Consider the following 16,650-nt stretch of genomic DNA (forward strand, 5'->3'; position numbering starts at 1 on the left):
GAGGCTCTGTCCTGGAGGCCCTTGACACCTCAGGCCCCTGGACCTGGGCTACTTAAGCCTGTTATTCCCCCATTTTTGTGCACAAGGCTGAAAATAATGTCCCAGTTCATAATCAATTCAGCCCTTTTGGTCACAGTCCTTTGAAACGTGACTCTGTAAATTTTACAACCAAAAACTCAGACGTACAAACGTGGTAGAAATACAAGGTTTTTTCTCTTGGTTATTGTTGTGCTGTAAAAAAAAAAAAAATAATAATAATCTAAGACCTGTAGCAGGACTTTTTATGTTTGAAACACTTTGACCCAATTCTACGCCAACAGCTGTTGCAGTGTTATGTGGATCCTGAAACGCTTCGCAGACACTTTCAGACAGTGTATAATTTGTCAGGGTTGTGTGAAGACTGAGTCCGGTACAGACCAAAACACACCTGGCCCAGCACTGCCAAGGCCAGAGCGTCCCTCAGGTGGGACAGTGTATTTTAAAAGGTTTTGCATGTCATCTTATTAGTTTTCCATCAGGTGGAGGAATTAAAAAGTTCTTAAAAAGTCTTAAAATTTAATTTGGTGAACACAGCAGAAACCTTGTAGCTGCACACCTCCTTGCTTTAATCCAAACAGCTGATTTTATTGTTGTTATCATTAATGCCAGGAGCAGCAGAGGCATTTGCTCTACTTTGTTTGCCTCTCAGTAAGATCTTGTTAAAGGACGCTGACATTAAAAGAGAAAAGACATTTCTTCTCTCCTTTGATTCACCTCAGTAAACCATAAAAACCATTTACCTTCATTCATCAGCCTCAGGCTATGAAATAAATTTGTCTTGCTCAAACAAAGATTTTTTAAAAATCCCATAAACTTAATGATGGCAAACAAAACAGACATTTGCTTTGATTTCTTCTGACTCCCACATTGTTGGGAGATGTTTGGACCACCCTTTGGATGCAACCCCCCCTCCCCCCTTACTCAGAAGAGATTATAAACCACAACTTTTTAGTGTAATTTGGCTGGTAATGATTACATAAATGTCAACACACTCACTCATTAAACCCTCTCTCACCGCTGCGCCTCAGGATACACATGTTGTACATTTACAGTCAGTTCATCTTGGCTCATTTTCGCCACAGAAGAATTTCCCAAGGGAGGAAATTTGTAGGTTTTGGTTTTGTCTGATGATCAACTTGACCTGTGCAGTTCACGTCCAGAAAATAAATCAGTAAAGCTGGAACAGTTCACAACTGTCAGGTAATATAACCCATTGAGAAGACCATTAATAAGCCTGAACAGAGCAGCATGTCTCATCCAGGAAGTGACCAGAACGAGAATAAGAAACCTGATCTGTCTTATAAAAACAGTGAGCAGACGGCGTACTGTTTGCAGATGGATGCCTCCTCTGCCCTCCCTTCACCTTCTCCTCCTCTTCCTCCCAGATGTGATGGTGTGGTCCAATGAGCGAGTGATGTGCTGGGTGCAGACTATCGGTCTGAAGGAGTACGCTGACAACCTCCGTGAGAGCGGCGTCCACGGGGCTCTGCTGGCTTTAGACGACACCTTCGACTACACCGACCTGGCCCTGCTGCTGCAGATCCCCAATCAGAACACACAGGTAACGGACGGGAGGTCGTAAGGTCACAGATGACGATGCTTCTCATATCTGCTTCAGCTGCGTGTTTCTATGTATGAGGAGCAATTAGTGCTACAGTAGGGATAGGGTCAATATTTTAGCCTTAAAAATGTCTTCTTTCTTCTTTTTAATGTGAAAGCGTCCTTCTCACAGAGAACTACTACATACAGAGAACTACTCATACATTTACATTTACTCATGTGGAAGATGCTTTTATCCAAAGCGACTTACAAGTGAGGGAACACAGACAGCAATGAGCACTTCTGATATTTCCCCAAAGACATGTGGCTTGAGTGAGACTTAAACACATACAGAAACACTCTGCTCTGAATGATAACGTGTCTGACATGTTTTTTTATGCCCCCAGAGGCATAATGTTCTCAGCTTGTCCATCCGTCCGTCCCATTCTAGAGGACACGATATCTCAGTAAAGTCTTGAGGGAACTTCTTCAAATTGGGCACAAACATTCACTTGGACTAAAGGATGAACTGATTAGATTTTAGTGATCAAAGGTCAAGGTCAGTGTGACCTCTCAAAACAGTTTTGTAGCCATAACTGAAAAATTCACGCAGCCTTTATGACAAAATTTCACACATATATATATATTTTATATGACTGAAACTAGTCTGAGTGGTGGAGGCATAAACGCGAGGTGGTGACTGTAGTTTTCCACAAAAAAAGTTCGGTTACCTCATTAAAGTTTCATGAATGCACGTCCTCTTCTTCTCCCTCAATGAAAAATCCAGAATCTATGAATATGCAAATACCTTCAGCTTCAAAAGTGTAACTGCTGGACACACTATGTCTCCCGCTTTACTATAAAGTCCATTCTCATGGTAACAGTATGTGCACTGGAGGCTTCAAGTTTCCACATCACACCTGTCTATGTTTTGTCCTGGAGCACGGTCGACCTCAAAAACTAGTTGTAATTTCACAAAACTCAGTTCTGAGCACAGAGAAAATGTGACGTCTCTGGACATGCATCATTCTGCAGAGTAAAACTAAAAACATCAAGGTGAAGTAACAATTAGCAAGACTTATTGTGTTGCTGATTGGAGGGGGACTTGAAGTTACCACAATTAATATACAACCTTTTAATTCAATTCTTTTTGTTAAAGAAACTTTCTCTTTAAAAGCATTTCATTTTTATTATATTCAGAATGATTGGAGCCTTTATTTAGAAAGATTGACTTTCGTCAGGAAAGGGCCTTAATTATATTGACAATAATGACATAATAATTGGTTAATATCAGCATTTTTTTTGTTTTAATCCAATGCGTCTGAGCCTCAAATATGACTTACTACACAATGATATGTGTTCAAAATTATTAAAAGTAACAGTCTGGGCACCCACATGGCTCATGGGAAAAATAACGTCCTGGGTGCGAGTCCAAGACCTTAATTGCATTTCTCCCTCGATCGTTTCCTGTCTCCCCCCTGCCGTCTGTAATAAAGGCTTAAAGTGCCTCATTTGGTCCTTCACAGTTACAGCTGTACTGGTTGACACATGCATGATGCTCACACATGAGCTAATGAAGGCCTGCATCAGTCTGAGCTAATCTCCACGCTCTACATCACCTCTCTCCTGCAGGCCAGACAGCTCCTGGAACAAGAGTACAACTCCCTCATCTCCATGGGAACCGAGAGACGACCTGATGAGGTTCGGCATACCGATCAGCCTGAAGAAATTTAAATGAAAAAAAAAAAAATCAAGATTTGACTGGTTTAAGTGATGTTTTGTTTGAGCCGCCATCTTTTCACACACTCTGTCTGTCTGACAGGATGGAACCAAGACGTTCACCCGCTCGCCCTCCTGGAGGAAGATGTTTAGAGAGAAGGATCTCCGGGGCGTGACCTCTGACTCTGCCGAGACCCTGCCTGCTAACTTCCGTGCCTCAGCCATCTCCACGCCCTCCGTTACCCTGAGAAAGGTTCAGAGTGATGGTGAGTGTGACCCGTGACCTCTGACAGCTTCACTCTCATATTCACGTTCGCTCAGCTCCTCTGAGCCCCTCGGGGCCGCGTCTGAATTTAGACGATGTGTGAAAACCTGTTACCCTGTATGGCATTACTCACTTGAAGAGCGTGACAGGAGTCGGGACAAAAGGTCTGCTGTAGCCAGGTTACAGGACAGACTCTGATTAGGTGCAACCATTCTGCGGATGTGATAATAAATGAGGCATGTGTTTACATCTTGATTTCGTGGAAATGAGCCTTGAACAGAAACATTTGTCTGCAAGCCACCATACAGCGGGCGTTATATAAGCCGCTCTGTCACATGCGTGGAGCAGTTGGCTGTTTTCATGCTACTCTGCCATTAGCTTGGCAGTGGAATTTTCAAGCAATAACAAGGAACAGACGTTTCAAAGTGCAGAGGAAGACTATTATCCCTCATTCCACTTCTTAATAAGAATGCCTGTGGAAGGTCAGCGGTGTTTAAGAGATTGCAGTTACGTTAATGACCCCGTTTGTGTCTCCCGGTCTCCTTCGCAGCCAACTCTGGTGCCCGGGGTGAATCTGCCTCAGTGAGGACGTACTCCTGTTGAGGGGCTGAGGTGAGAACTGTCTACCACATTAATTAAACTGTTTAAGCTCTTTGTTGGGGGGGGGGGTAAAGAGACAGAAGAGTTTCTCTGAGCCTCTGAGATGGCTTGCACATGTGCCGAGCACATTTCTTTGAACCTTGTCTTTTTATGTATTTGTTTGTTGTAGTGGATTGGTCTGAGCCTGGGATTTTAGTAGTTCCCCTAAGGTCTTTAAGTGGTGGGTTTGGTCGGCGGGGATTTAGGCAAGAGTTGAATTAAGGCCACGGAAGCAGTGACGTGGGAATAATGCTGTTTCTCTCCTCAGGGCGCTGACTGGATTGGGACTAGAGGACCCTCTCACTCATCCACGGAGAAAGAAGCAATGAATATAACCATTTAACTTAAAAATAAGTAATCAGTCTGACCATTCTGCAATAACAGAAACAAAAGGAATAAAGGGGAAAATGACATGAAGAATGTATGAATGTATTTTCCGACCAGACCAGGAAGGTTGAATGGGATCAGCTGTTTTCTCTCTCTGTCTCTCTCTTCCTGTCATTCTGTCTTTGCTCTTTCTCTCTCAGTGTGACTGCGCTACAGGGTTGATAAAGGACAATGGCGGTGTTGGTTGTGTTCGTACCGGTCGTGCAGGTTTCCCCCTCTCTTTCATTCCTATCTGTGTCTGCACACAGTCAGCAGAGTTGGCAATATCAGGGCTTATTTTCCTACCTTTACAGGAAATCACTCGCTGCCATTTATTCTCTTACAGTATGAAAAGGTTACAGCGTGCCCTCAACAACAGGTGTTTTTTTAATGAGGACTAAGAGGATGTTTAAACTGTAAAAATCATTTGGGGGGAATAACTGGATGGACGTAAATGTGGTACAAGTCTAAACAACACCGGTGTTCTCCTTTATATTCATGAGGTGGCTGGTGTCTGGTGTCAGCCACGGTGGCTCTATTGGTGGCTGCTATGGTCCCGTCAGGCGTGTCTAAGTGTCCCCAATTGGTCGGAGCGGTGTGGTAAAACATGTCCAAATTCAGACCGCCATTTATCTCCGACCACATCAGAGGGACCCTCCTCAAGCTTTGTCTTTTGGTACCTTGAAAACCGATAGGCTGAGTCATTTCTTTTGAAAGGGGGCCCATTGTAGAGATCAAAGGCACAAAGGTTGGATGGGACAGGGTGGAGCTAGGCTACAGAGGCTTTGTGTTCAATGATTTTAGGTTGTCAATGGCAGGTAATCCATAAAGTTGGTGTTGGTGCCGGTGCCACTTCCTAAAAGGCTTCTTTACAAGGGTTTACACGTTTTTTTAAAGGGGCACTATGAGTTCAGTTTAAGGGTGCGACTCTACAGCTGTATAATGATGTCTGTGGTTCTGGGGGTTATAAAGTTTGAAAAATCCTGCATTACAACCTAGAGATGAGGGGTTAGAAAGAGTTCTGCATTTAGGAGTTTAATAAAAGAGGATTTTGAGTTGCATCATGGGAAATGTAGGATCCAGTGTTTGGTGTGTGGACCATGCTAGGAGCTAAAAAGTCAGGATATCTCAGCTTCTGCCTCTTCAGTTTCGACCACTCGTTTTCAGATCTGTCTCGTGTGAGATACAGTTTTCTAAACTTTATCAAAGTGCAATACTACATTGTTTGAGTGCCCATTTAACATATATCACTTAATATATCATATATTATATATCACTCATTAATACTTTATAGATAAGTAAGAAGTTATAAAAACATAATTAAACAGAGTAAATTTTTTTCAGTTTAAACACTTTGTAAAAAACAAATAACATGTTATTAACATTAATATGTGGAGACTTGGGGACTTAGTAAACAGTACATTATTTAAAAAGTCAGGATTTTCTCACTTTTTTGCCACGTTAGCAGCCTGAAAATACCTCAACCCTCATCCAGCCTACAGGATGGATTTCCATGAAATTTGATTCACAAATTCATGGTCCTCTGAGGATGATTTGTAGTAACTTTGGTGATCCCTTGACCTTTTGTCTAGCACCACCAAGGTAAATTTTCATATTGTACTGAATACTGTAAGTTAGCGCTGATGCCCTCAAATAAAGCCTCATAAAGCCACTAGCCATGGCGTAGACTCTCAGCAAACCATTAGGTCTGAAGTCAGGAATGTTAGTAAGTTTTTAATAAAGGGTTCTCCACCATGACAATCCATCCTAGTGAGAGTTTAAAATAATAATTAGTTAGTAACAAATTCATATTAATCCAAATGATCTTCTTCATGAATTAAAGAGCTAGCTAAAAAGACAATACCTGTTATTCTGGAGAAGAATATACTCTAGTGAAATGGATTTTTCACAACCTGGCAACCCGAAAGTTCTACAGTATATAAAACATTCGATAAAACATGAATAAATTATGTATTAACTTACAAAATCACATTAATTAAGAACTATTATCCCTTTGTAAAGTATGTCTTAGTGGAAAGTGGTACCTAAGTTTTAAATATATTAAGAAAGATAAGTTTTTGAAGCGTGACTCAAACTCAGATTCCTCAGTAGCCCTCCACGATGTCGCTCTGTGGTTTGCGACCTGTAATCATCAGCTCAGGGTCTTGGGTAATCCTGATGATGGAAGAGGCAACAGAGAAACAAAACAGCAACTCAAAGGAAGGAGGTAAAAAAAAACAAACAAAAAAACAACAGGATGGACAGAAGCTGGTCATTTTACTGCACACACAAGCCATAACAGAAACCAAGAGCTCTCTGGGGGGTGAGATCAGAGATAGGCAGGAAGAGAGGGGCGAGCCCGAGGAAGCCCAGGAAACAAAACCTTTAGCCTCTGTGTTTACGATGCATGTCAAACAAACGACAATGACCTAAAAACATTTTTTTGGTGGTGAAGGTGATATGAGGTGTCGTTAAAAAAATATATATCTGTATGATAAACCTACAGGGGTGGGAGCCTGGGGATCAATTTGTAAAATGTGTGTATTTTTTTCAGTTGTATTTTTTATTTTTTACGATAACTATTTATTTTCTTTAGGTATGTATTGGATAAATGTATGTACATGTTCCGTTCCTTCTTGACTTCATTTGAACTAGTTTGAAAAGTAAATATGAAACATTGAAAATGGTCATTCAAATATGCTACTGTATGTGTACATTTTGAGAACAAATTGTGCAATGATTTAACAGATTTCCATGATTAAAGTGATAGTAATACAAATTGAAAATATCATCTGGAAAATAAACAATAATGGTGATGATGATGATGATGATGATAATGAAAATGGTGATGTAAAAGAAAAAAAATAAATAAAGCGATCCAGGTGGATCTGCTTGATCATCGCAAAACTTGATCCAGTTTATTTTTGGTTTATTCTTTCTCTTCCTGTAGGTTGTCAACAGTGTGCAGTGGTTCAGTGTTACTGGGAATTTTCAAGTACTATTCTTAATTCAATGTAGAGATATTTGCATTTTCGTTTTATGGCATTTTATAATTATACACCATTATATTTATGATATATTTACATCTTTATTCCACTACAGTTATTTGCCTGTTTGACTATAGCTACAAGGCAGTTCAGATCTTACACACAAAACATGCAAAGCTTTTACTTAATTAAGCGTACTTGAGTATTTATGTATATATTTACATACTTGTGTATTTATTTATTTATTTTTATTTGAGTAAACTTTTGTCTTTGACACCCCTACACTTAAAATTACTTGTTACTTTCAAACAAAGCTTCATAAAGGGAATTCATTTTCTTTTATTTTGAAAAATGTGATCGACTCATACTTTTTTTTCGTCACAGGAGAACAACCAATCACAGCCAAGTCCCACACTGTCAGTCATGGCTTCAACGTATATTAAAGGTAAAGGTGAGGCAGGAGATTCTTCACCAGAGTCCACGGCCTCATCTGAAGTCCATGTTTGAAATTTTAGAGGTAAACACAGATTCCTTTCGTTTCAAATGTTTGCTGTGTTTACCAAACATAATCACTGCAGATAAAAATTCACCGTCTACTGTGATAACAAGCATGACGAGGTATGTAACGTTTGTTTAATCCCAGATAAACTTTAAACAGCTTGTAGCAGCCGCCATTTTTATGCTGTGATCAAATGGGCATTTTTATTAAGGCTTTTTATTCTGCAGGTTTTACAGTCAGTCAGTCATTCAGTTGGTTTCAGAGTCAATAGGTTCTGTAAATGTGGGACAATAAAACAATGCATTGACATAAAAAAATACTGAATACTAACATATTTTGAAAAGTACTGCAGTACTTTAACTCAGCTGCCCAGGGGTAATGGAGCTGTGTACCATGTCCACCTTTGATTGTGTGTGTCATTTTCATATTTCAGGGAAACAGATTACACTGCAGATTACAGCAGCAAGATGTATGAAATTGACAGGTTTTTGTCAAATAAATCTCAGAGTACTAATTCAGAGTAATTAAATTCTGCATTTAATGAGTACAAAGATCCTTTATTACCACGTTTGGCAGGCAAACTGAACAAACCAGCAGATGGTAAAATTACCTTCTTTAGGTGTCACATGATCGTCATGGTTTTACATTAATGAATCACATTTAACAAGCTCCACAGACGGATGTGTCATCAGTGAAATCATGCTAAAATGTGCCCGTGCTGTCTGTCTGTATATCAGATACATTTTCCCCCATTGGACTCTAAAAGCACTGTTACAACAGCCGTGGTGATCCATATGAGAACAGTGTGGAGCAGTAAAATGGAGCCTCAGTAGGTGGCGCTCCTTCCTCTCGAAACCCGAGTGGACCAGAGGCTGGAATTATCATCAGACACTTCTTCTATAAATACACACAGATATACATAGCTTCATACATAAAGGTATACTGGTGTCATATTGTACACATACGTAAAGGAATATATTAATATCAAAGACATACACATGCTTACATACTAATCAAAAATAACTTAGATTATGAAAGATAAATCATACAAAAACAGTACTTTTTAAAGTAAAATCTCTATAAATGACAATTTTCCCTAGAGCTAGTATTGAGGTCTTCTTGTTTTTTTCAAAAGTCCTTTGAAGCTGTGGCGGAAGGAAGGATCGGAAAAGAGAGGAAAACTGTGGATTAAGGCAGGAATAACTTCCATCATTTTAAGTGAAAGTGCACACAGAGGGATGTCACAGCTGCTCTGCTCTGTGTCACTTTCTACTTCTTGCCCTCAATCTCCCCTCCCTCCCTCCCTCCTGTCTCTTGCTCGTCAAGACCTCCCTCCTCGGTGCCTGATTGGTTCTGGAGAGCAGCACGCAGACGCAGGACGAGTCGATACGGATCCACCTCCATCCGGTTCGGTTCTTTGCGTCTTTGGTGAGCGCTCGTACGAATGATTGCTTGGCTTTGCATTCGCTCAACCACTGTTTTTTATCCACGCCCAAGCAGCCGGCCCCGGCTACGCCAATCCCCGGGGATTTCGCCGCCGACCTGCTACTGTTGCTCTGCTGCTCAGCCTGGCGACAGCGAGTCTCATAGAAGTACTGTTTGACTGGTCCTGTCTGGGTTTGGATCTCCTGCAAGATCGTGACCTTCTGACCGCGGGAGTCGATGGCAGACTGCTTGTCGGTGACCCAAACGCTTTCAGACTCACAAACTGACCTCTCCCCTCTCCGTGTGTCCATCAAGTGCGAGCGTTTATCCCTTTTAACGGGACGGGCGACATCATCACTGACTCTGGAAGAATCTGCCCAACTCAGAGTCGGGCCCCTGTCGAGCGCCCGGTCCCCATGACCCTCGATGTGTCCGTCCAAGTCCTCCTGTTGCTCTCTGTCCCCGTCCTCCTCCAGCAGGCCAGTCTCCAACATGAGCAGCAGAGGTGGGTGTTCTGGAGGAGACAAAGAGGGCGAGAACAGGACTCGTGGATGTGCGTCCAGAAACATCTCGTCTCCTTCTAGGATGTTGTCCAGCCCGGTGCCCAGACCCAGCCCTGCCTCCAGGGTCAAGCTCTCCTCAGGTGTCCGCTGGATCCCCGTCCTGAATGTCGATGTACCTCTCAGCTGCTCCGAGGGAACAGTCGCTTCTGGTCCTCGTTGACCCTTTAGATTTGCTACAGGACTGACAGCTTTACTCGCTGCAGAAACCTGAAACCGTCTATCTCTAGAGTCCTGAAGATTGTCCTTCTTGGAAAAGTCCACAAAACTGGAGTAATCTTGCCTGCTGCTGCTGTCGGCTTTGTAGTCCTTTGGTAGAAAATTATCCTCAGGAATATCCTCGGTCCTGAGTGTTCCTGCTTCGTTGGGAACATCCAAACCGACACTGCGTTTGTCATCGCTGCCTGAGTTATTTGATTGGTAGGTCTCTTGATTCTCCACTTTGAACGTGGGGGTCTCTTCATGTGCGGAGGATTTCAAATGATCCTTACGGTTCTGGAGGTTTTGTCTGTTGGTGTTGAAGTCCATTTGTGAGGCATTTCCATGGAAGTTGTAGTCCAAGGTCGGAGCTGCGAGGCGAGCGGCCGGGTCATGACGGTGCTCTCTGCGGTTGTCAAAGCCAGGCTCTGTCGTCGCGGCAGCAATCCTGGACACGGGGTTGTGAGGGAAGGGCAGGGCCGAGGCAATCACCATGGCAACCAGGGGAAGCCAGTGCATCACTCCCAAGACGTATCAGCTGGGAGTTAAAAGAGAGGAGATACAGAGGAAGAGAGAGACAATGTTATTTTATGTAATGCAAATTGTGGCTTATACAGTTAAACTAAGTACCTCAATAAAAATGTAAAATGAGAGGTTTTACAAGTGGCCCGCAGCTTTATGACTCTGGTGCTTTAACTGCTGAGGTATGGCTCTAAAATCTTGGCAGAACTTGTGGAAAAATAGGACCAAGTACAGCAAGGTTGCCCTCTGCTTCTTCATGCGGTAAGACCGAGTCCAGCTATGAAAGCTGTAGATTCTGGCATCTGAGGGGCTGACCTTCAAACAGATACACTGACAAACCTGGTATGTATGCAAGCCAGAGACTTTTCAGCCAAAGGGAAATGGATTACAAAGACATCTGCAACCCAGGACAAAGAACTTGCCCTGTCAGCTTTTAAGGGGATGGTATCCTCTTTTTGTTCTGTCTTTCTGGGATTTAAGGGTTAGAGTTAGGGAATTTCTCTTAAGATTCTTTTCAAATCTGTGGTAACAAATGTGGTTTGCAATAAGTCCACAAAACCACACATATAATAACAAGGAAAGCATGCCAGTGTTGCTGAGATATCCTTGAGGTATTTAACTTGGTCACACCTGGGCTGTAAAGGTGGTGCCAGAGCATGAGATAATACATCTGTCACTTCTGACCGGAGGAGTTTTACCTAGAGGCTGGTGTGCAACCAAAACTATTGTAAACGTCCTGCCTGCCACAAGCCACATCATCTAAGCTTTGTGAAACATGTAATCTCAAAAGGATTAGTGGTAGATTTTGTCTAGCAAAACTATGAAATTAATACTGCAGAAAATCTTCATAATAATCTCTTTAGGCCCTGAGGTTTGCACAAGTAGAAGACACTGACGGTGTGTGTTATCAGAAAGTGGAACATTTTGGTAAAAGTGTATTTTAGAGGAATTATTAGTCAGTCGTTGATTAGCTGATCAAGAGAAGAGTAATTAGCAAGTACTACATTAACTGACTAATCGTTTTAGTCCATTTTAATACCTCCAGCTTCTCAAATGTGAGCATTTATTGTTTTTCCTGGTCTTACATTATAATAAATCAAATATCTTAGGGTACTGATCTCTTGATTGCACAAAACGTGACATCTGTCTTTAATGTTTTATAGACCAAACATTTAATCGGCAGCTCAAGGGGTTTTATTTAAAGCAAATGAGACTCTGCACTTGGTTGTATGACAGTGAAAACTTTAAAATGTACATTTACATTTGCAGAAGTTACATTTGATAAAACATTGTCAGGCAAACTGTGATCATCACTCACTCTTAGATTTATTATCTATAATGTAAAGGTAATATCTTCTCTCTTCATCATTGCATGGTAAATGGTGATGTGCTGAAAAGTCATTATAATAACTGTTATAAAACTCAAATAAAACGCTCCCTCGTGTAACATAAACACTTTCTACCATGCGTGAGACTTTTCAGCTGTATGAATTTGTCACGTCTGACACCATCTGAATGAAACAAAAATTATGACTCAAGCAGAGATGATTCATTTGTGTTTCAAAGTGTGGTTCACCTGTGACTAAGAGGAAAAGTATTTCAGTCACCCATCCATGTAGAAACATACAATGGGGACTGGGCTTTCCACCAGTGAGTATGAGAGGAAAACATTGGTTCAGTCATTTGTTTGAAAGCAGGGAGAAGGTCACTTGGAAAGAGTTAAAGTAGGTGGAATGATGAGAATGTCAGTGATGCGACTTTACTGGCGAGGCTCCTTCAAGGTTTCCTCAGGCTGGGAAAGAAGGGGGGGGGGCAGTATAACGTAACTGCGAAAGAGTGGGTGTCATGACTGTGTTTGTTTGCTTGTGGCGTGTTTGTGTTTCTTTGTGCGGGCGTGTGAGAGTGACTGAGTGGATGTTTCATCACTGGCTATCAGTGACTGAGTGTGAACATGTGAGCAAGTGACAAAACCAAATCCTTTCAGTGGCAGGACTTGTACTCAGCAGGGCCACACCCTGGACACAATGCAGCCGCGGAAGGAGCAACAAGGTTTGGTTGACACATCACTCACGCAGTCACCTCGGGCGCTCAAAGTGCCTGCTTGTCATGCCAACGATAAATCACCCCAAAGTCCGTTGAGCTTTTCTCTTTGCTGTGGCTACCGATGAACGTACCGGGCCTGCCAAATGAACCCAGGTGCTTTGGGTGATGAAAGCAGATTAAACAGTAAACACACACCTCAAACGCACAGCGGCCTGCCAACGGCAATTAAAGCTGAAAACAAAGTGGTGTGTGCAGCCACGGTGAGCACGGCCTGGTGGAGCTCACGGGGGGAACATTTAAATTGAGAGAGGAGGTGGCACAGGGTCAATGTCCAGGACAAACCTGGTGTGTGTTCTGTTGCAGGACACGTATATGCTTCCTAAGGGCTTTCTCAGCAGACTCTCTAAGTGGTTTCTTTGCAAAACAGCAGCAGGAGCAGCAGCACTCCATCACCATGCTCCATTTGCTACAATGACATGCATCATTTGAGCTCCCTGCAAGGCAAGAGGAGGACCACGACGTTCTTCCACCCCCTGGACCAGACCTAAGCACTTTGAATCTCCCCCTCTCTACCCCCCCCAGACCAGCACAGAAACACAAAAATCCCATGCTCTCTCTAAAATGTGAGGTTTAAATAAATAAATCCCCACTCAATGCTTACACACTTTTGTTAATCCTAATCTCCATAACTTGAAATTCTTCCCAGTGAGTCCAGGAAGAATACCTTGAAACCACAGGACAGAGCCTACACAGACAGAGACCAACCACCTCATCAGGCAAAAATCCATAAATAAACAGACTTAATATGACTAAACTATGTCTTATCTGACCTCACTGTAAGGCCTCTGTGGACGGCACTGGCCTTCCTCATGAGCTCCTTTTGACTGCACATTAATGAAATAGCTCAGAACAGGCCTTGGTGGCAGATACACTGTTTTTTACTTAGTTCCACTATATGAAACACAGTAATAAGAAAACTGGAGATGCAACTTGTTTCAACTCCCAAACTGTGCAATCCACAAACATTCCCAGAGGATATCAGATAACATTTTTAAGTGACAGCTTGAAACTTGTGTTTTACACTTTCCTCCCTCTGTACCATGATGTGGGATTTTATCTTATTACTGTTTCAATTTATTACTTTATTTATTGCTGATTGTACTTGTTTCCGCTCAACCATCTTCCTGTTTTCTAGTTTCCTAGATAGAGCTACATTTTTGTATAAAGGGTGCTATATAAAAATGAGTTAATTTTCTTGTTTAATCAATTGATTGGACAGGTCATTTCTTCTAATTGATGAATCTTTTCATCTATAAAATATTAGAAAATTGTAAAATAAAATTAAATTAAATTAAAATACCCACTGCAATTTCATAATCCTAGCGATGTCTTGTTTTTTTCAATCAAATCACCCAGATAAACCAGGGAAAGCCTTTTTTTTTTTGAGAAATGACTTGATTCATTGATTAATAGCTGTCTGTTGTGTCCTTTCTTGTTTTTCTGTATCACTGAGCAACTTGGTAACAGGCATTAAACACATGCAGCTAAAACGGAGGCTTCGCTCCAAGACACAACAGACTAACATGAAAATACAGCACAATAATAAGGGAAAGTGTTTCTTGAGTAACTCTGGCACCTGGTTAATTGGTCTGACTTCTGTTTACAGTGCTGCCAGCTTGAACCGCAGGGGTTTAATCCAAAGAGTGATGGAGGAATCAGAGGGAGCTCTGGCACAGAGTGCCCCTGGCTTCAAGACCCTCCCCAGGAAACAGATGCCATAAAGCAGCTCCACACCTGGCAGTGGCTACTGTGCTATTAGCTTGTTAACAAAGTAATCCCCTCCCTGATGTGTGGCTAATGTCAGACACATCCATCTGACAGAGAGATAATGCGCTCTGTGTTAGTGTTAGGGCCGGGCCTGGTCCTGTCCTAATCCTGCCTCTTTGAAGTCCTGCAACCTAAAGAGTGGCGGGGGTGGGAGATGTCTGGAGGCCAGATAATTGGAGGAAGTTTTCCTAAAAACAGTTTGCACCTCAAATTGTGTCTTTGAACAGATTTTTATGACAGGTTGAGTCTGACTAAGCTGTCTGAAATGCATCTGAGTGCCAACATTAGAAGCAGTGACAACAGGAGAGGCTGTGACACCTTGTGATGTGGAAAACACACGTACAGGTAAATGTTTGACCCCCTCTCTCTCTCTCTCCTTTTTTCTGTAAGGGTAAAGTAAAAACCTTGGCCTCACATGTGCTCATTTACAATGCCCTGTTGTCTCACTGTGCAAACAGCCCATTAATTCCAGGTCTGTGATTGTTTCATACCACGCTCAGCCTGCAGGATCCAGCCCCCTCCTCTACAACCTTGGCTCCACATGAACGACTCTTAGTTATCAGTGAAACACATGAACACACACAATCTGACGATGCACACTTCTGACCAGATCCTGTACATGTATTGTTGCAATAAAACAGCAAGACAAATATCTTTATCCTTTAAAAGCTCACCTGGCGTAGTATATTACAGTGTGATGACACAAACTCCATAGAGGATGCAGTTGCTCTAATCTTTTATGAAAAATTAAAATTAAATTATATTCTCAGTAATCATTTCACTTGCACTTGCACCAAAAAAAAAAACAAAAACAAAAACAAAAGAAAACCTCCCACAGAGCCTGATCATGTTGACAATATGGACCTGAGACATCAGCTGCAGGTATGTTTTAAAACGCAACCTGTGTGATCTACCTGCGGGTTTGAATTGTGCGTCTGCAGCTCACACTTCACCTGACTGACCGCCAACGAAAACAAAATGTGGAATAGGCTGCAGCTGCAGGAGAGCCAAAGCAAATAAAATGTGCAACACTGGGACTATCATCGTGTTTTAATCTGCTTTGATCCTGTGTGAAGCTGCTAGGTGGCATTTTAAAAATCGCATGAAATAAAATGGCATAAAAAAGATAATAAAACATGTCAGTTATGTCTGCACACACACACACACACACACACACACATATATATATATATATAAATCAGTGGGTTGAGTGATAGATAGGCAGGTAAAAAAAAAAAAAACATGTACATATATATACACACACATACATACATATGCAGAATGATAATAATTTAACTTATAATGTGTGATGAACTAATTAATTAAATAACTTAGTGTTTATTACTCACATTATGTAACTGCTAGACTGTTTAATTGGCTGAATAAATCAAAAACTTATTAGATATATACTTGTATTGATTCACACATGCTAATACTAGTGTGTAGTGTGTAGTTGAAGGCCTCAGTGTGTGATTTAGACCCATACCGTTTAGGTGAGATCCGGACCCCGCGTCCTTCCAGCTGACACCACATTGATTATCGAGTCCTGTCGCCAGTTACTCAACTGGTTGAAAAAATAAACTCACATCACACTTTATTTACGGTCACCGCAAAACTGATCACAAACATTTCATTCTTCTTTTCATAGTCCGTGACATCGCATGTGCCCCCTCAAAAATCCGACCAGGAAAACAAAAAAAAAAACAAAACAAAAAAAAAAAAATTAGGAAAGTAAAATAAACCAGAAAACTGTCTCCTGTCCTGGGAGCGAGTCCTCTATGGCAGAGCAAAAAAAGCCCAGGAAGATATCAAAAATGAAAATGTGTCTTAAAATGTAGATATTCCATGAGTTGTTACTCCTCCAAGGCGGGCCAGGGGGAAGGTCTCAGTTCAAATATGTGAAGGAAGAAGTGGAGAGGTGAAGAAGTTGGCCAAATGTTTTAAGATCTGAACTCCGCCTGGAACGCGTAAAGTCGGACTAACCACTAAGTTAGCATTAGTTAGAAATATAACTTCCGGTCA

The 16,650-nt window shown here is 41.7% G+C and overlaps 2 protein-coding genes across 5 annotated transcripts in view; one reads left to right on the forward strand and one right to left on the reverse strand.

The window, feature by feature from the left end:
• The window catches only part of ppfia3 (PTPRF interacting protein alpha 3), a 30,740-nt gene extending 23,261 nt beyond the window's left edge, over positions 1-7,479 (forward strand). For all 4 annotated transcript variants that reach the window (XM_071467205.1, XM_071467207.1, XM_071467235.1 and 1 more), the window contains 5 exons: positions 1,425-1,600; positions 3,211-3,279; positions 3,401-3,563; positions 4,113-4,174; positions 4,470-7,479. In XM_071467205.1, coding sequence (XP_071323306.1) covers positions 1,425-1,600; positions 3,211-3,279; positions 3,401-3,563; positions 4,113-4,165 — 461 coding nt within the window. In that variant the 3' untranslated portion in view covers positions 4,166-4,174; positions 4,470-7,479. The remainder of the gene's footprint in view (positions 1-1,424; positions 1,601-3,210; positions 3,280-3,400; positions 3,564-4,112; positions 4,175-4,469) is intronic.
• Positions 7,480-7,518: 39 nt separating this feature from the next.
• LOC139612111 (uncharacterized) lies at positions 7,519-16,613 on the reverse strand. The gene is made up of 2 exons (XM_071467335.1): positions 16,115-16,613; positions 7,519-10,774 (listed from the first exon to the last, which is right to left on the reverse strand). Exon 2 carries the CDS (start codon positions 10,753-10,755, stop codon positions 9,316-9,318), a length of 1,440 nt encoding a protein of 479 aa, XP_071323436.1. The 5' UTR covers positions 10,756-10,774; positions 16,115-16,613; the 3' UTR covers positions 7,519-9,315.
• Positions 16,614-16,650: the final 37 nt, after the last annotated feature.

This window comes from Trachinotus anak, unplaced genomic scaffold, assembly GCF_046630095.1.
Source record: "Trachinotus anak isolate AG129_WGS33_773 ecotype Australia unplaced genomic scaffold, CSIRO_AGI_Tana_v1 ptg000003l, whole genome shotgun sequence".
Taxonomy (NCBI): Eukaryota; Metazoa; Chordata; class Actinopteri; order Carangiformes; family Carangidae; genus Trachinotus; species Trachinotus anak.

Excerpts from the sequence above, each read along its gene's own strand:
- LOC139612111 (XM_071467335.1), bottom strand. The coding sequence starts at position 10,755 with ATGCACTGGCTTCCCCTGGTTGCCATGGTGATTGCCTCGGCCCTGCCC.